The 19,644-nt window shown below is 43.4% G+C and overlaps 2 protein-coding genes across 2 annotated transcripts; one reads left to right on the top strand and one right to left on the bottom strand.

Annotated features, from left to right (window-relative positions):
* Positions 1 to 921: 921 nt before the first annotated feature.
* LOC147253049 (glycoprotein endo-alpha-1,2-mannosidase-like protein) lies at positions 922 to 14,922 on the top strand. The gene is made up of 4 exons (XM_086218041.1): positions 922 to 1,918; positions 5,087 to 5,196; positions 12,631 to 12,707; positions 13,518 to 14,922. The coding sequence occupies exons 1-4, from the start codon at positions 1,405 to 1,407 to the stop codon at positions 14,152 to 14,154; spliced, it is 1,338 nt and encodes a 445-aa protein (XP_086074167.1). The 5' UTR covers positions 922 to 1,404; the 3' UTR covers positions 14,155 to 14,922.
* Positions 14,923 to 15,360: 438 nt separating this feature from the next.
* On the bottom strand, positions 15,361 to 19,540 carry yrdc (yrdC N(6)-threonylcarbamoyltransferase domain containing). The gene is made up of 6 exons (XM_086218042.1): positions 19,299 to 19,540; positions 18,044 to 18,239; positions 17,735 to 17,849; positions 17,473 to 17,592; positions 16,761 to 16,891; positions 15,361 to 16,143 (listed from the first exon to the last, which is right to left on the bottom strand). The coding sequence occupies exons 1-6, from the start codon at positions 19,468 to 19,470 to the stop codon at positions 16,080 to 16,082; spliced, it is 798 nt and encodes a 265-aa protein (XP_086074168.1). The 5' UTR covers positions 19,471 to 19,540; the 3' UTR covers positions 15,361 to 16,079.
* Positions 19,541 to 19,644: the final 104 nt, after the last annotated feature.

Raw genomic sequence — 19,644 nt, 5'->3', positions numbered from 1 at the left:
ATGGTATTCAATATTCTATATTATTGACGCGTTTTTAAGGAGCTACGTAGGCACTACTTTTTTGTTAACTTAAACAGTGGAAAGTGTTGGTGACAGGTTTGGTTTAATGTCGGCGGAGTGATACTCGTGACTGAATTGAAAAGTAAACACGTTGAATTGTGTCTCGTGATTCATTTCATTTAAAACCGCTGATGTAAAGTAAAGTAACATAACAACACGAAGCTTTCTGGTGAATGAAAACTTCCGAGAGTTTAGAGTAATAAATTGTTTTAAAATGGTTGGTTACACAAACGGTCTGTGCTCTATGCAAATAGAGGAAGGTACTAGACGAGGAGAACTGGGCCAGTAATCAGGTCTCAACCAGTCGTGTATTTTTGTCATAAACTCCCTACAAGTGCTGGCTCGAATCATGTTCAGTAGCCAAAGCAACACTTATCTGCTGGATTAAATAGCTGCACCAGTGTGAGTGATGCGTATTTTCCTGACTGAAAAGCAGCCTGTGCCTACTTTTTAAAAGAGAACATGCGGGTGACGTGTTCTCATCTACTTTACGGTAACGAACAGGAGAAGCTAAATACATACTTTGTTTCTACACATTTAATCTCGTACTGTTAATACTAATAGCGTTTCTATTCTTCTTCTTATAATAATAATAATAATAATAATAATAATAATAATAATAATAATAATAATAATAATATTATTATTATGTGACAGTTATAGTATAGCTGCTCAACTCAGCTATGGGATCTCCGTCAGCACCTGAAGGCAGCATGTTGATGTTTGTGAGGTTTCTAAGATGGCCACTTGATGTCAGTATTAACTCAAGTGCTGGAGGAGTCACACACCGCCTCAACTTCAGTTCTGACTGTTGATGATTTGTCCCTTGTTAACGTGATTAGACTCCCAGACTCTGACGGACCATGATGGAATTACTAATGACGACAAAACCGATCTTGTCGCTGATCTGCGGTCATGCCTTTCAAAAATGACGCTACTAAAGGCAACAGAGAAATTTAACAAGCCCGCCTTCTAGAAAGCAAACCCGGCTGTGTAAATGCTCAACCAACCAGCCAAGGAGAAAAGAAAATCCCGCGGGAATCACCAGAGAGCTCCGTCCCTTCATGTCGACGTCTCCGGTGAGAACATCCGGTGATGACAACACGCAGCTCCACGGACTGGAAAGCATGAGGCTGCTGCAGCTGAAGAAAGTTCCCATCCAGCATCCAGCTGCGTCAGGTAGTCTGCTGCGACTGAGCTGCCAGCATGTAGCCGCTGTTCGCTGGTCGGTGTGATCCTGCAGGACAGGGAGGACCGTGAAGTCAGACAAGGCAGAAGCAGGTCGGATAGTGTTTATTCTCGCTCTTGGTTCCGTTCCAGAAGGGGCTGCCACCCCACTTAAACATGGCAAGACTACGAAGGAAAGCCTGCATTGCTCTCTTTCTCTTCACGCTGTTTATTTTCGGGACTATGATGGGATTGAGGACCCTAAAGCCGAGTGACGGGTTCTCAGATCTGGCTCCTGGCTTGGAGCTCCTGCCGATGATAGGGCGCAAGGTGGACCAGCGCTCCGTGTCCCGTGACGCCCCCGCGACCCCGGGTCAATCCCAACCGGCTGCTGGCAGCAACACGAAAGTAGTTCTGCTCAACTCCGGACCAGAAGGGACCATATTCTATGATGTTCATATCTTCTACTACGTCTGGTACGGAACCCCACATATGGACGGTAAATACATCCACTGGGATCACATTCTGGTACCACACTGGGACCCTAAAATCGCGTCCAGCTACCCGAGGGGCAGACACATGCCGCCCGAGGACATCGGCTCCAGTTTCTACCCCGAACTCAACCCGTACAGCTCGAGGGACCCGGACGTGTTAGAGTCTCACATGGAGCAGATCGGAGCATCTGCGGCAGGTAGAAGCAAGCACCCCGAGACAGAGAAAGAGCTGAGTATTAGTTTCATTCAGGGATCAGCAATAATTTCAAAGCTGAGCTGCCTCCTTTTTTGCTTGAGAGGCAAAAACACTTTCAGCACCACACAACGACCGGACAGTTCCCGACACGCTCAGCTGACCAGAGAGGGAGAAACCCCTCAGTGAACTTCTTCCGTCGACATTATACGTTTTCTAATTTCCTTTCACACACATTTTCAGGGCTTAGGGAGCAAAATCTTAAGAGTCTAGTCGAACTGAAGGTGTTTTGTCCTCGCAACATAGCTCCGAAGTCTGGGGCAGCGCGGTTGAATTCATTGTCAGGACATAAACGAGTACACATATTTATTGAAAATCCACAGAACAATTCATTTCTAAACTTACAAAACAAACTTTGACACAAACATACTGATCATTTTGGAAGTTTCTATTCTATAACTCAAAAGAAAAATTCTTGTATGTAGGATTTTGGTGTGTCAGAGAGAGATTAAACAATAGAAATAAGAAGAATCTCAAGCTTGCAGATAAAACCGACTTTATTACGGTAAATGGTCAAAGTCGATTTTATCTGCAAGCTTATGAGACAACTCGGCAAACATGTCCACCAACTTCAACTTTTGGCCCCTGGCACTTTACATGTTTGAGCCCAGATTAAAGCTACAACCAGTGATGAGCTCAACCTTGCATGAGTGGGTGGTCCACAGAGCGAGAGGGAGGTGAAACCTGAGCATATTTGGATTTTGAATGAAGGAGCAGACTAACACACTTCCTAAGTCCAGTAAGTGGTGCGATACAGCCTTTATGTGTATTGCTGTTCCTCATTTGAGGACAACACAGATTCATTCTGAGCAAATAAAATGATGTTTGTTACATCAGACTTACCTCCTGTAACCACTGGGCGGCACTATGACTTAAATTCAGCTTGATGTCTTTAGGGTCTCACTAAATGCGAGAAGTTTGGAAAAGATGTGCAGTCCAACGCATCGTCACGGTAACACAAAAAACCCCCAGTCTTCACAGTGACCCACCACCAACTTCTTAAGGCATTTCTGACCAAGTTTTGAGAAGGATCTGGTCGACCTATGATGAGGAGTACACAAAAAAGGGAGAAAAAAATGTAATTTCACATTGCCAACGGGTGGCGCTATGACTCGTCTCACCTGAAATGCAATGGGTTCTTCCTTAGCCTCCTCTACACTTCCCCTTCAAAACTGATGATCAGCTCAATTGTTTTTGGAAAATTCTGCATTGTTTGCAGGATTTTTTTTGTTTTGCTTTTACATTTTTTTTGTTAACTAATGTTGCCCTGGGTAGTCAGTCCTGCTTCTCAAGCTATTACTATATGCTTCTAGTGCTCTAGGAGGTTACTGTACACCAGCCAACCATCTGTCTGAAAATGCACCGCCTTGACAGATGCATCATGGGAGCGCTGGCTCACAATGTGTGTGTGTGTGTGTGTGTGTTTTTAAAAACAATCCATTTAATTAGACGCCCCTTCCAACCAACCTCTTAAATAGCTGCACTTTACTTGGATGAATGATTCCCCTGCCATATTCTTAACACACACACACACGCGCGCACACACACTTAAATCCTTGGATATTGTAATCTAATAGTCCCCGCAGCTGCAGAGTGTCCAAGTGGACATGAGCTTAATGAATTAGCTGCATATCAGATGTGCCAGATCCCCTCTGGTGCCAGGCACGGCACTGTGACTGTGATGAAGTCATTTCTCAGCCAGCATCAGAGCATGAACAAGCATATCTCTGCAAGAATTTATGAGCTGTCACACAGCCAGGCTGCAGAAAGAGACCTCTGCTCGAACACGGCATAATAAAGAGATGACGTAGATATTCATCAATCAGGTGCAGAGTAGTCAGGAAGAGAAAAACACCAACATCTTTGGGCTTCTTATAACCAAGCACCATAATTAGGCGACCGTTAATTAATTACCAGAGCAGATGATTTACATTGCTTGGCTAAGGTGTAACTTACTGTGTTAACTCAGCAGGCTCAGTCAAATATGGCTGTGACACTGTGTGAAAAGAATGTAAAATATTGCTGCAACCCCCTCAGCACAGCAGACGGACCAATGGTGTCAAAAGTGAGCCCGGAAGCACTGATAGCACTCTTTAGGACTATTGACTGAAGGAGGTCATGTGATCGCGGGCACTGGTTTGTCCGTTCGTGTGATAACATCACAAAGTTGTGGATGGATTTTGATGTACTGTAGAAGGTAGAATGATAGCGCTTTAGTTGATGAGTTGGATTTTGGAATTGATCCAGATCAGATGAGGTCACGTCACCTTAGCGGAGGTGAGCGCCATCTCGGTGCCCTTAGTTGACATGAGCTTGTTTGTAATTATTGCAGCACCCCCCAGTGGTAAAATGACTCATTTGTACACCTCCCCTGGAAAGCATCTTGAGTCCTCACACCAAGTGTCAGTGCTAAAGCAGGCGAGATATTCTCTCAACTTCCAATGGTGAAATGATTCACAAAATCAAAAAAAAATATCAAATAACTTTGGGCAAATCTTGTGTCCTGTGAAATATTTGCAAATAATCCAGTATGGCAGCCAGAGGGATCCGGTTGCCATCACAAGATTTCTTGCCCTTCAGACCTCCCATGCTATCCTTAGACAGTAAATCCATTATTTAAAGCCAACATCAACAGACATTAATCAAAACATTTTGGCAAGGCTGGAGAAAAAGTTGTGAGCTGTGGAAATATTCAAAACTGGTAGGGTGGTGGAAGTGGTGGAGCTTGGGTGTGTTAAACGCTGCTTGGTCGGTGGAATACAGGGACGTTTCAACGTAGAAAACCAGGCATAAGGTTGAAAAGTTGCATATATGCATGCACCTGCAACAAATCTGTTCAACCATGGACACCCTAGCTAGGAGACGAGGTGGGTGATCCTGCAGTTTCACAACTTGTCCCCAGTTAACAAAAGCAGGACATTTTCTGTTCCTGTTTCTCACGAGAGGGTCGTCAACTTACTTTCAGCCTGAGATTCATTGGCTCCGGAGAAGGTAACAGATTTAACTGCTGATTTAATCCACGTTTCAGGCTTTACACCTCGTCTCTGTTGTATTCACGAGTGTCTGTGACTGAGATGGATGGTCACACTGCTGTGTTTCCCTGTGTCTCCAGGGGTCCTGGTGCTGTCCTGGTATCCTCCCGGTCTGGCTGATGACAACGGGGAACCCACTGAGGATTTGGTACCAGCTGTATTGGATGCTGCATACAGACACAACCTAAAGGTAAAGAGGCATCAGCACTTTTTGATGTGTGAGTGTGTGTGTGCGCGTGTGTATGTGTGTGTGTGTGAGTGAGAGAGAGCGAAAGGAGAAAAGAGTCAGAGGCTATAAAACAGAGTCGTGAATTAAACCTACTTTCAGCTCAGTTTTGATTGTTTTCTGCAAATTTTTGCATCCCGTCTGTGATTTGAGTTGTTCAAGTCAGCACACAAGGATGTTAGCGTTCTTTTCAACAAAAAATACTGATCATACTTTTCACATGAAGTAGTTGGAAGGTTGCTACTGGTGTGAGAATGTGGGTAAAACTTGCAGCTCCATGGGGGTTTAAGAGTGAAAGTGGATGTTTTTAGTGATAGCTGTTATTTTATTCCCAAGGAGTGATGTGCAAACATGATCTGTCAATTATCTCCCCATCTATTCATCTCACTAAGAGCTGACTGAAAGAGAAGGTAGAGGATTACTGATGGTGCACACAGGTAAGCAGAGAGCTTAAAACTGCTCTAGCGAGTAATCTCAAACCAGGCGTTATTCTGTACTGTGTGACGCACGGGAGCGTCAGTTTGCTTTTGGCTCAGGAGTGTAACACTGAGAGCCGTTGAAGCTGAACTTGTTGTGCTGTGCAGCTTCGAAAGCCGCCTCTGCTTCTCAGGGATTTGACTCCGGATGTTCGCAGCTGCGGTGACATTTCCAGCATTAGAGAGAAAAACGGGTCAAAGAGCCGTGGCTGCTGGATCAGTTGTTCAGCAGGGACTGAATGAGCTTATAGGAGCACATCAGCATGGTGGAGGGGAGTGGGGATGGGGGTGCAAAACCATATTGCCAATTAGGTCGGAAAATGGCACTTTGGAGGAAATAACATGTTGGACCCACTGCCTGCTGTCGCCGTATTGAAGGCTTATTAAAGTTTTATAGGGAGCACTCGCTTGTAATGTGATCCAACTCATGTCACATGCAGGACCAGTACTGATAAAGAGGAAATAGAGGAGAATATAAACCCGTCTGTCAGTGTTCATTTACCTCTTTTGATTATGTCCTGGCATTTCTCTGAAAAACAGCATATAAGGGATTCATTCACCATGAAGGATTGCGAATTTAAAAAGCTACTCAAGGGTTTTCTCTCTGAATATGAACAGACATATAAGATAAACAGGCCTGTAAGACTTTTCCTATGTCAAAACAGGTAACATTAATCATTCATCAACAGCATTTGCTGAACACGCCACATGTTTAAGTGAAGAAAATCGGCCAGCTGACATGCGAGGAGACCAGAAAGTGGATGCAAGGTACATGCTTTACTACTCCTTGTTGAAAAGGAAGAACAAAAACACAGCATCTTAGCAGCTATGGGACGTTTATGTTTGGTTCATCGGACATAAAAGTCCACAGAACTGAGATATTTTATGTTTAGGGAGAGTTGCTATCATTGCTTCAACTCAGCCAGTTCCCTTTGAGAAAGAACTCCTTTCATAAATGTGAGAGATGATAAATCATTTGTCAAGTTTGTTGGGAACTAAAAAGCTCCATATGCAGAATAACCATCAAATTCCAGCATAGGCTACACATGTATTATACTACAGTATGCATGTACAATGTATTCAGAGGCATTTCTATTGACAAGATCTTTGCTACCATGGTGCTACAGACTGTCTGATCTAGAAAAGAATAGTTGAGGTAAAAAAAGAGCATTTGTCCTTTGCTTCATCACAAATCTCTCAGGCATAGAAACCAAGTCACGCAATCCTGACCTCAAGCAGACTTTTGGGCTCTTGACACTCCTGAAGTCCTCAAGAACATGGCAGAAAAAGAAAATTGAAATGATCACGACTGACTCAAGGACTGATCAGAGGCAGAGGTATGTCAGCCTGTCAGATTCAATATTGCATTTGCCTCTTCAGTTTTTTTTAGCTGCAGGCAAAGAAATAATGTACCTCTACAAGGGCAAAGATACACACAGCGGGATTAGACATGCACCACTGGGCTGATGAGGTTCCACGCATAATGCCGTCAAGAGAAACACTAAAAAATTGAATTTAATGCCACACTTTTTTTCTCTTTTTTTAATCATCGGTGACCCATCAAGAATAAAAAGCATGGAGGGAGAACATCTGCGTGTCTCATTGAAATACGAAAGCTGTACTTGTCTTTGGGCTTAATTAAAGAACACTGAACAAAACTTTAAAGGCACTTTTGCAATTATTTCCAGTTTTGTTCTGTGAGCTTCCAGATCTCTCAAATTTTGCCCCTAAATGTGTTTCTATTTCTGTAAGCGATGATTTTTTTCGGTGCCCAGACAATCCATCTTTTACACAAGTACCAAGATGCTGCAGATTTTAAGAAATGATCGCTACACGGGTGATGCTAATGATGCGATCAATAAAAGGTCAGCCCTGTAGGAGTTTTTCTTGCATGCTCGCACAGAACGTGTCACAACACCGGTCCAGTTTAGAACATTTGTCAGCTGCACGTGTGACGACTGAGACCAGAGGCATGAGCAGCTACTCGTACGGCCGGTGAAGGTTTGAAGTATCAGAATTGCAACCGCCTGAGATGTGCCGACACCCCCAGGGGCCTGGCTGCTGTCTGGCGTAGGAACAGACTTCAGAGGGTTAGCCATGTGCTTGTTGGAGAAGCGTTCCTTTTAAAATGAATCCTGATCTCACCTCTGTCAACACTTTTTGTGTCTAAACCTATCCCATCATGCTAAAAGAGGGTCGAAACAAACCACAGACTCAGCTGCATGGGTTTTTGTAGCTCTAGTGATTTCTTGTACCTGCAAGCATCCTTTCTTGCAAACATCCTTCCCAGTTCTCATTTGCTCTGCAAAGATTTAAGACATTTATCTTCCCACAAAGCTGTAGCAAAATGCTGACAAGGTAAAGACCTTTGGCTCTGATCACTTGGAACGTGCAAATTTTGAAAAGCAACCACCTCAAATAATTTCTTTGCTCTTTTCCTCTGAAAGGCAAAAGCTAAACAGAGGGAGGAAAGCCAGAGTGAGCAGGACAGATGGTCCCAGTGGCAAAAGCCAAAAATATATCAGATGGAAACACAAATGTCTGCAATTTGCTTTTAGTAGCAGAATTGAAGTTAGTTAATTTTGAGAAATGTTTTGCATTTTGTGGGGTGTAATTCCAGTAAAACAAAATGAATTACTGAAAAAAGATTTATAAGCTCTACAGAGATAATCAATGAAAAGCCTGCCAGGAACTGAGTAATTCTCAGCACGGTCATGATTCAGGACTGCTAAGGTACGTCCATTGTTCCTCGTCCTGTCTTATCTTGTCCTCAGTTAGCTGCTTGATGGAGAGACTTGAGGCTTGAATATGAAGATGAATGGCTGACTCCTCCGGGTAAAGATTTGTCAGTGGAGGTTAAGTGAGATGATAGAAACAGGAACCAGCAGACAAGTAAAATGAGCCTGCTAGCGATGTTTTTCACTATCGATTAACAATTTGGCCTGGTTGGTAATGACAAGTTGTTGGCATAACTCAACAGTTGATTATCCGATCAACCTCAGACTTGGCGTGTGCATGGCTGGTGCCTCTGGGATGGAGAAGTCTGATGTGTGAGGAGGGCACAGGGTGTGAGATGACAGTGAGAACGACAGGCTGAGTTTCTGGGTAGCTTTAATGCAATATGTTGATCAAACCGATGTCAAACCCAGAATGACTGAGATCAGATTGTCAGGGAGGTTTTGTCACACAGCATCCAGTCCCGCCCCTCAAACAACACACTGCACTACATACAGGGTCAAGCGGGACACACGCACATGAAAAAGGGCGGCGCATTGGATAAAGGGTCAGGGCATGTATTATCAATAACATTGCATTATGATTGAATGACATTGTACTAGTACATACACAAAATGACATAGCTGGCACAAGAGTTAACTCTCAAGGACATGTAGAGGTGAATAAAAGTGGGGTTTGCTTCTGTCAATCAGATTGAACACTAAAAAAGAAACCCTACTACTGCCGTACAGGCAATCCCACACCACCCAGCAAAAACCACCCCAGGCCCTCTCAAGTAACGCTGAAAAAGAAAGCAATGTACTCTTTTATTATATAAGTTGAGCAGTATTTCAGCAGCACCCACACACTGCTTGTGTATTGTGCAGTGGAGTTGGAGAGCAGATCAGAGCGTAGCTGCTGCTTGACCTCAGCTCGTACGGAGCTGAAATTGTCTCTCTGCCCAGGTGAGGTGGGGCCGGTTGCAAGCTGGGTGCAGGAGGGAATGAGCAGCAAAATGAGGGGAAAGCATCATGGGTGCCATGACTCAGTTTGCCTGTCTGAACAATCAAACCCCTCCGGGGTTGTTAAACTTCCTCAGTAACTAGGCCATGCAGCAGCATGTTCACAGGGGAAGGGGACCCCTGGGTGCCCAATGATGGCATCAGCTACACTGAGGCTTACACAGTCCTCAGTTGCTGTGTGGCTCCATGCAGCTTTGACAACAGACTGAAACGGATAGTCTGGGATCAGGACACGTGCCAAGCTTTGTTTATATCGATCTAATTGATGTAAAGGTCTTTGTGTTGGCTCACATCCACCCCTCAGTGTTTTCTGCATGCAGTGGCATTAAATTCTGCTCTGCTTAGCATAAATCACAGGCGTTCAAGGCTTACGCTGTCAATGTTTATGAGGTATTAAAAAGCGTTGACTCTGTCTCATTTACTTCTAAATTGCCATGGAGCACTGGGCCACTGTGCTTGGGAAATAAGCTAAATTTCCTCCATGCCTGAGCTGTGCTGCAGTGACATAACATTTTTTTTTCCTGTTGTGGCTTCATATCCTCCAGTAGCTCACAGGTTTTGTTTTTTTTTTTTTAAAAAAAGGGTCGATATTTGATTCCAGGGATGTTACTATAAAAGAAGTCCAGAGAGTTATGTCTTCATAAGCACTGGCTCTCAGCTGCAGTTTTCTCAGTTGTCCAGGATATAGTGTAGTGTACATTCCTCAGAAGCATATTAAGTGTATCTGACAGCATCTAAATGCATGTTATCCTGCACACAAAAGCACCAAGCATCTCCATTAATGGCATAACTGACCGCATTTTTCTGCTTTTGAAATAATCTGCTCCGATACAGAATAACACTCACATCATTGACACTATCGACATTCTCGACAGTAAAACATCATGAAGATAAAAGAAAACACAATGAATAAAGATGAATCAAAAGTGTTTGTAAAAGGTGAAACATCCTCTGTTGTCTATGTGGAGCTGTTTTGATAGATAGTGATAAATCTCAGTGGAAACCACTGCTTCGAAGTCACAGAGCAGCGCCTCAAGGGACATCAACATTTTGGCCCAGGCTGAATAATCTTGACAACTTTATGATGGATTGCTATAAGACACTCAGTGTCCCCAAGGGACAATTCTAATGACTTTGACGCCCCCTCAGGATGAATAATAATCACTTTGTTCATCCTTTAACCTTCTGTCCAGCAGATGGCCGCCCAAAATTGGCCGCAAGGTTGGATTTGGCCCGTAAAATAAAACGTATTGGCCTGTATATATATATATATATATATATATATATATATATATATATATATATATATATATATATATATATATATATATATATATATTTTTTTTTATATATATATAAGGTCCTTATTTATGAGTGTTTTGTTCAAAATTCTATCAGGTGGCTGTGTGAACCTTTAGTCATTCACAGGATGGCTGAAGTGAAATTGATTCTTCACCTAAAAATTGTATTTGGCCTTTCAAGTACTCACAAACAGGCATCTTGAACTCACCAAGTAGTAATTCAGGAGGGAGAAAGGGACATTTTGTAGTCTTAAGACCCATTTGTGAGTACTTGAAAGGCCAAATACACTTTCTGGGTGAAGTATTGTTTTGAGTACACATTTGTTATGTCACAATGAAATTGTGTTCTTGTGGTTGAGTGTTTCATTGCAACCTAATCTTGAAAAACTGACCTGTAATATCTACAAAACACTGTAGAAAAAGACATTCTAATGTCTCTGTACCATGTAGCAGCTACCGTAGTTGTTATTGACCAATGATGGCTTGGATCCCAGATTGCATTTATTGAATATCATTTATTGAATGAAACCTATGGTCTTGATAGCATACGCCCTGCATTTTAACAACGAATGTGTTGCCGTTGAGGTCCAACCCACCATTAAACTTCAGCTGTCACCCTCCAAAAGAAAGATTTGGGCACCTTTTAGCACCGCAATCAGACAAAAATCATCAGTTAGACGGATACTTTGATTTATGGCTGTAATATTTTCACAATGACATTAAAATGTGCTGGAAAATATTCAGAAAGTACTGATACATGCTATTAAATTGGCTTGTCTGATTCAACTGGGGCTGATAATGTTTGAACTAGACTCGTGCCAAGAAATAGAGGCCCACACCTCTGAAATATCACCCCAAGTCCCTGTTACGCTCATTCGTGCTGCCTTCTGCCATGCTCTCAGTTTCATGCTAGTGTTCACTGAGACGGAAGCCTAAGCTGTACCTCGAGTTGTCACCTCACTGAACTAAAATTGAAAATAATAAACTTAACTAAGGTGATGAACTTATGTTCTTTTTTGTCTTAAAGGTGTCTTGATCAAAGAGTTTCAGTCCACTACTAGAATATTAGCACTGTCAAAGCACCGTTGTGCCTGTCCTCAAGCTATAAGTGAGGATCAGACACATTCACACACCGTTGGTGAGCCACTGACATCCTCCATCCTCTTAAAAAGCATTTCCCCTCACATTGTGAGGACACTTCGACAATACATAATTTAAAGCCTCCCAAGTCTCCGGCGTGACTTAAACTATTCAACTTAAGAACTCTTTGTGTCACTGTAGATCCCTGGTTACACTGCTGCTTTTGTTTCGTGGGACGCAAGTACACGATTCACACAGAGCTATTAAGTAAGTGTTAGTGACGTCTCCAGAGATGCAGCACTCTCTGGGTGACAGCTCCTGCTTACTGTGAATTTGTCATGAAGCTGCTCAGTCACATCCTGTCTAAAAGATCTGCCTCAGTGGCTAAGAGTTGCGGTGTTTTACTCATAGATTTGCGGAAAAAAAACTGTAAACAAATAAAGTGACCCGTAACAAACAGGGCCGTAGAAAATTGCAAAACTGGTCAGTCATGCACAAAGTTTAAATAGTCAAACCAATTTTAAAAGAAGAATTGTCACTCCCGTCAGCTGTAATAACATTTGATTGGAACATGAAATGCATTTTGACCTATTTTCCTCTGGGCATCTTATCAAACTTTAATGAGCCAGAAAAGCAGAGGATCATGTTGTTGTGTCCCTGAGAAGCTGGCTCTTAATTCAAAGGTCATCGGTTAGTGCTGACCATGCCAACTCTTCTTTAATGAGAGGAATGTGATGAATGGAAACCAACGTGTGCGTGTGTGTGTGTGTGTGTGTGTGTGCATCTGTATGAATGTATCTCTAGGTTGCATTCCACATCCAACCATACCGAGGGCGAAATGACCTGAGCGTACATGACAACATCAAGTATATCATTGACAGGTAGGCGCCAACTGCTCATCCCCATCACAGTCAGTGTATTAATGAGATTTTTAATTTAAATCAATGTATCCGAGGTCTCTGCCTCGATAATTGGGATTAATTGGCCCAAATGTGGCCCACATCTGCTCTCAGTTCTCCGATAACTCACCTTTAGCTTAGCTAGACAGCTAATCAACCAGGAGTGTGACCTGAAGAACACAAACTTTAAGGCTTGATGCAGAGTTTAAAGAACAGTAGTTGCAAATCTTCTTTTAGAAAGCATTTCTGATTATATAAGAGCAGTTTCATGTTTTATGAATGAGTCACTGAAGCAAAGGAGTTTGGTTTGACCTTTTGTTTTGGAGTTAGAGTCACAGAGCAAAACCCCAAATCCCTGAACTTCAGTTTTCAGTGAACCAGCAAGAATCATATTTTGTCCCAACAGTGAAGTGCATTGATGTTGACTGGTCCTGTTGGTCAAATGCTGTAAATAACAATTAATTACTTTCATTAATGTATTTGTTGAATCTATGAAAGAAAAAAGTGAAAAATGTAATTTACTTTGCCTAGAAATTCAGGGTGACAGTTTCAAACTTTGATTTTTCAGTGCTGGCCTCTGTTTAAACTGTCAAATTAACACAAGACATCTAATAAAGAGGCAGATTGCAACAATATCTGGTGACCCCATCAATGCTCCTCTTTAAACTGATGTTAATGACCCATTTTTTGTCCCTAAGGACTCTTAATGAAGGCGAGAAAATCATCAGTTTGTGCTTTGAGAAGTTAATCAGCTAATTGTGTCACCACTAACGTGCTCGGATGTCTTCAAAGGTACGGTGACCACGGGGCCTTCTACAAGTTCACCTCCAGCACGGGGAAGAGCCTTCCTCTGTTTTACATCTACGACTCCTACCTGACGCCTCCAGAGTCCTGGTCTGAATTTCTAACAGCCACCGGCTCCCACAGTGTGCGTGGTTCAGCCTATGACTCCATATTCATCGCCCTGATTGTGGAGGAGCGCCACAAACATGACATCCTGGCCAGTGGTTTTGACGGCATGTACACTTATTTTGCATCCAATGGCTTCTCATTCGGATCCTCTCACCAGAACTGGAAGGCTATCAAGGCCTTCTGTGACGGCAACAATCTGCTCTTCATCCCCAGTGTTGGTCCAGGCTACATCGACACCAGCATCCGCCCGTGGAACAACCACAACACCCGCAACCGGGTCAACGGGCGTTACTATGAGACAGCCCTGCAAGCGGCGCTAAACGTGAGGCCAGAAATTGTTACCATTACATCTTTTAATGAGTGGCACGAGGGGACCCAGATAGAGAGGGCCATGCCCAAAAAAACTGTCACCCGTGTGTATTTGGACTATCAGCCACATGGGCCCGATCACTACCTGGAGCTGACCCGGCGCTGGGCGGAGCAGTTCAACAAAGAGAAGGAGCAGTGGCTCATGTGAGGGCTCACACTGGCTTGAATGCTGTGAAAGTGTATAAACACGAAGGCAAAGACCAGGAGAGGACAATATGGAGGTCAAGTGGATGTGTGGGCTTCTGCAAGTGTGTATTTGTGCTCTCTGACGAGGGCCGGGTCAGGTGTGTGTGTGTGTGTGTGTGTGTGTGTGTGTGTCTGTCACAGTTCAGGTGAAGCATCCTTACAGGGTCATGATGCAAAAGGGTGTTAGAACACCCATAGCTCATTTTGCCTGATCTGAAACGGTTGGTAAACTTGGAGCTTCCTTTTAGTTCTGTTTGTCTTCACCGAGAGAAAAATGATGGTTCACTATTGGTCAGATGCATCTGTGATGGGAGCAGGACAGCGAATACAGGGAGAAGAACCTGTGGACCGGACTGCTGCAGAGTTCTGCTACTTTTTCTATCTTCTACACAACCTACTACAGCTTTCAAGCACACTTTCAACACCAAACTGCAGATTTCCCCCACTAGCTGGGTGGGATGGAGTTCAGGTGAAGTTCTTACCATGATCTTACCGTGCCAGGAACACAGGCGGCTCCGTTACGGTTTGATGAAGCAACTGCCTGCTGTATACATACTTCCAACTGTCTTCCTTTCTTTTCTGCAGCTACAGCTTCATTAGCCAGGCTCTTGGCTACTGTACTAATTATTTTATGCAAAAACCCCTCAATGAGAATCTAGCATAAATACTGACTGTCTCTTTGCCCAAGTGGAGAATATTTGTTGCTGTTGTGTAAAAAAAAAAAACAAAACCACACACGAATCTTATGAAACTAAAGGTTTTACATGTTAAGAAGTCCACTTTATCCTCGCAGCTTTCATGTTTGCCCACATTTTAAGAGAAAAGGTGACGATTGTTGTTTTGGATTGGATTTATGAATAAATGTTCTGTAGATAGGGTACAGCAGTGTATTGATTTTTGGTTTAAATTTAACGCTGTCTAGCCATTCAGCCAAGTAGAAACTTTCAGTCAAGCTTTTGAGAATAAAAGTGTGCTTCTTGATGTCATGTTGGTTGGTTTTTATGCCAAGAGCCCCTCTGAGTGGTCTAATTTAAATCTTGGTTGTACTTGATCTCCCCTGCCAATGATGGAGCGTTTTCCCCGACTGCGTCTGATCCCGTTTTATATAAATGTATCAGAATAAATCAGGACTGAAATCCAGATGGAACATCTCAGACTACATCCGTGCTCATTGATGATGAGGCTTTTATTGTGGCGATGCCAAGGTTGTACGATCTTTCCACTTCACTTTACATCAGGTGCCAGGTATAAAATAACATTCAAAAAAGATGCTTCAGTTTTTAACAGGCAAGTGGGCAGACAACATTTATACATCCACTTGGTCCACTGTGCTAAGCAACAAACATTTCCTAGCTTGTAAATGTAGTAGAGTTTAAGCTACAATATGAGAGAAAATACAGCTGAATTTCTGAGCTTGATGTTAGCTAATGTATAAAGGGAATTTATTAACATTTCATTAAAAAAAAAAAGAGTACAAATATAGTCAGTATAACAGTATCAAACACTGACAATCACTACATACTCTCCGTCAAGATAAATATTTTAAGATAACTTGGATCGCTGTGGCACTTGGCAAAAATATGCCGTTAAATAACTTACTTAGTTGCACAATTTTTAAAAAAAATAAACAAGAAACGTAATGAAATCCCAAATGATCCCATGATAGCAATCGTATTAATATAGAACATATGATCCGTGAACAAAAAAAACCCCACACCAAACCCTCATCTAGCCACCGGAAGATTATCAGCCCCTAAATTCATTCCTGAGTCCGGGGTGACTTCAACCGTTCATCATTCTCAGCCAAGACTCAACCTCCCGCGTGAGCATGAGAAACCGTTAAAGCTCGTTGTGCGCCTGAGCGTGTTGAGAGTTCAAAGGCCATCATCACCCTGAAACCTCCGAAAGCCCATGTTTGTGTTCCAGCACATTGCGGGTTGAAGAAAAGGCACTGAAAACAACAACAACAAAAATCACAGGCGTCTAAAAAAAATGATTCTCTGTAAAGCAAGTTGAGTCAGTGATGCTCACTTTAGCATTTGTGGCAGCTGAGTGTTGACAGACATAACTGTCAACAGTCACAATTAATAAATTATTACAAGGTAACAAACTTGTGTTTTAAAGACTGTAATATCATGTTAACACCTGTGGGAAGAGGACCTAATGTACAGCTTCTCTTTATTTTGTGTCCTACTGTCTTGGAGAGTGAGAGTCACAGCAGCTGCTTCCACTGGCTCGGTAACATTGGTGGTCGAGGCAAAGCAGACATTCACCTCTACGGGATTTATTCATTAAACACACCTGAACCTTTTAATTTACCTGTTTATTTGATCTCTGGTCAAACCGTAGCTTCTCCATGCAAAAATGACACAGCCAGAAAGTGCAGCGGAGGACATTCAACACTACAGATAAGTACAGGCTGTCGCTAGCTTGGGAAGAATGAGACTATACTCTTACAAAGTGTACCTTTACTTTCTCTGTGCTACAATCAAATAGCTGACTGGATACATGAGAACACGTCCCATGCGACTGCATTACATTCCCCTCAAAGTAAAAGATCAAACTTACCAGCCGGGTCTGATGATGCGGTATTTGCTGTGTACCGAAAGGTCGACTACTGTTGAGCCGAGGCGACGCTGGTCTCCTATTGGTCCACCGTCTACTACCACTGCTAGTTTGGGCCAGAGCTCCTGAAACTCCTTCAGAGGAAACACACAGCGCTCTTAGAAGATAATCACATTCCAGTGATTGGTCTGTCCAGAGTGAGAGGCTAACAGATGGATACTGTGCCGCTAACACGAGGCTAACAGAGAGCTAGCATGCTACGGGAAGTCTGGTTGGAGTTCGTCACGATAAACAATTGTGAGGTTCAGTGAATGATTGTGTTTTGGGCAAAATAAGGAATTTTTCAAGGAGGTTAGGTTTGGATTTAAGTTGATCTTCCTCATCATGATCATGTGGTTAAGGGAGGAGACAGCAGTGTGCGTCTCTACAGTAACTCCACAGTGAAGACTCTGAATCTGCTCACACCGCCAGTCCAATCGTTATGTTTATGTACTCAGGGGCTCAGCTTTATTTACAAGCTCCTGAAGATGTAACTCAAATTTAATAGTAAAATTCAAAATGTGCTCATTTATTTGTCTCAGTGTGAAACGAAGAGACACATACACCTACACTCAACTGGGAAGCAATCGAAAAAGAAAAGGGGAGAAAGTGTTTGCTGCATCGTAAGCTCTCGTCCTGCATCGTCTCTCAGCGCGTCAGTTGTAAACACACTTACGTGGACGGCCACAGTGCTGGTGTGTGCGCTGATGTTGGCGCTGGTCAGCGCGAGAGGTTCCTCACACATCTGGCAAAGACGCCTCATGAAGGCGTAGTCTGGGATGCGAACACCTACAAGCTGAGCGGCAAAAATAACAGATGTTAGGGATTCATTTAAGGAAAAAAAACAAGACAAGAGACTTATCACGTTCACTGAGCGATTAGTGGTGAATTTCCCATTTTTCTCATGGATACTCGCAGATGTCCAAGTGTGGACTTACTGAGGTGAAGGGGTTGAGGTCCGCATTGAGGGTGTCCGACCGTTCAAACACCAGCGTGACAGGACCAGGCAGCAGGTCGGCCAGCAGCTCTCTCTTCACTGCCACCTTACAGAATCTACACACACACACACACACACACACACACCGTGTTTGACGCTGCCACCATCTATCAGTTCACAGTCACTCTGCTGCAAGGGATGAACACAAAAAAGAACTAATTTCACACCTCACAGCCGATTCAAAGAGCCTTGGACGCCTTTTTTAAACCGCTGCAGTAGTTTCTGTGTACTGACATGGGGCCAGACTTACTTATATATATCCTGAATTTCTCCCACACAGATGGCCAGCGGTTTCTGCTCATTTCGTCCTTTGATGTCGTAGATCTTTCTGACGGCCTCCGAGTTCTGAGCCAGGCACGCCACGCCGTAGAGGGTGTCTGTTGGCACGGCGACCACGTGACCCTCCTTCAGAGCCTTCACCGTGCAGCTCAGGATGTCAGCAGCATCTGCAAATCCAAACCAAAGAGGGTCAACCAGGCTTTAACCACAGCAGCACCTCGTACCATGACAGAAGTCCAATATCATCCTGCTCAGTGGAGCACAGTGAAAGGTTCTGGGGGATGGGAGAGTTGCAGCAGACAAACCAGGGAAGGCAGAAAAGAGATTTGTGGGTATTTGCTGGGACACTCAAGAACTTCATCAAATACCACAGTTCACAATAACCTCCTGTGAAAATGTTTGTTAGTTCAAGCAGGCTCAACTTATCTCCTATAAACTGTATACAACTACAGTTTATGGCTCATCTGTAGGTAAAAGTCGCTTTGAGATGAAAAGATGAGCAAAAATGTCGTACTTCTCAAACGCATACCAAACATTAAGGCTTCATTTTTGAGGATTTCAGGACAGCAAAGAAAAGCATTAAATATGATTTTTGCCAATCTGTTCCGAACATTGGGAGGTGGACTGAAATCTGGTTCTACTCGTCTCAGTCTGGGCGTTAAAATGGGATTTCAAGAGAATTTTGAAAAGTTTCGCGATTGTTTTAACTTGACACGTCAGTCACATTTTAATTGAAAACGTGTCATGGTGTCATGTAGATGGGTGAGCGACATCAGGACACAACAAATCTGACCTTATCACTTGCAAAATACAGTGTAAACAGAATGAGAACTGGTTTGAGAATAAACCAGGTTTGCCTGCACTCTGAACTAAACAATACTGGATGGAATGTGTACAATTACCTCACTACCACAGCCATAACTCTTTTCAAACATTACTTATCACATCACACTGAAGTACTCCCTATTCGTACTGCCCTGTGGACACATTATATCGAAAATTCATTTGTGGTTCCCGAGCTTCCAATACCATGACCCCAGTTTTGATGGTACACGTGGGCAGGGCTAAGCCGGACGCAATGAAGCGGAAGAATCTGATGTAACACGCTGCAATGTTTACGTTAGTTACCGTCACAGCATTGGATACTAAAGCAGCCATTCATCCCATTTCTACACATTCCGGGTGCGGACGCACATGCAGCTCAGCTGCTGAATAACATAACTGACCGGTCTGGGCCTCCGCTGAGACAAGCGGCCCGTTGCAATTCAGCGGAGACAGACGCAGCACTTTGGTCTTCAGCTCTTTACACATCTCCGTTCCGTGTCGTGGAGCCGCAGCTGAACTGTGCGCTCGTCGGGATTTAATCAAATTCACAGCGAGGTGACACAAGGACTTCATACAAGAGCTCCGTCCAACCACTGAGTCGTTTCACTGTCGGGGAACATGTTGCCGAGGAAGTCGGGATACTCTTCCGGGTGACGCCCCCAAACAGTGACATAGTTTTCTTAAAGGGCCAGCGTTTCATTGCGCTTACACCCAGATGCAGTCCAGCATTTCTGTTGATTTTATTAT

This window comes from Aulostomus chinensis, chromosome 11 (genome assembly GCF_037954235.1).
Source record: "Aulostomus chinensis isolate RoL2024-O1b breed Wild chromosome 11, RoL_Achi_v1.0, whole genome shotgun sequence".
Classification (NCBI taxonomy): domain Eukaryota; kingdom Metazoa; phylum Chordata; class Actinopteri; order Syngnathiformes; family Aulostomidae; genus Aulostomus; species Aulostomus chinensis.
This window is presented reverse-complemented; position numbering and strand designations above follow the sequence as displayed.

Coding starts and splice junctions, on each gene's coding strand:
- LOC147253049 (XM_086218041.1), top strand. CDS start 1,405: ATGGCAAGACTACGAAGGAAAGCCTGCATTGCTCTCTTTCTCTTCACG. Junction 1,919..5,086: donor GATCGGAGCATCTGCGGCAG/GTAGAAGCAAGC, acceptor CTGTGTCTCCAG/GGGTCCTGGTGCTGTCCTGG. Junction 5,197..12,630: donor CATACAGACACAACCTAAAG/GTAAAGAGGCAT, acceptor ATGTATCTCTAG/GTTGCATTCCACATCCAACC.
- yrdc (XM_086218042.1), bottom strand. CDS start 19,470: ATGAAGTCCTTGTGTCACCTCGCTGTGAATTTGATTAAATCCCGACGA. Junction 16,892..17,472: donor CCAGCACTGTGGCCGTCCAC/GTAAGTGTGTTT, acceptor TTTCCTCTGAAG/GAGTTTCAGGAGCTCTGGCC. Junction 16,144..16,760: donor CGCATCATCAGACCCGGCTG/GTAAGTTTGATC, acceptor TGTTGTTTTCAG/TGCCTTTTCTTCAACCCGCA.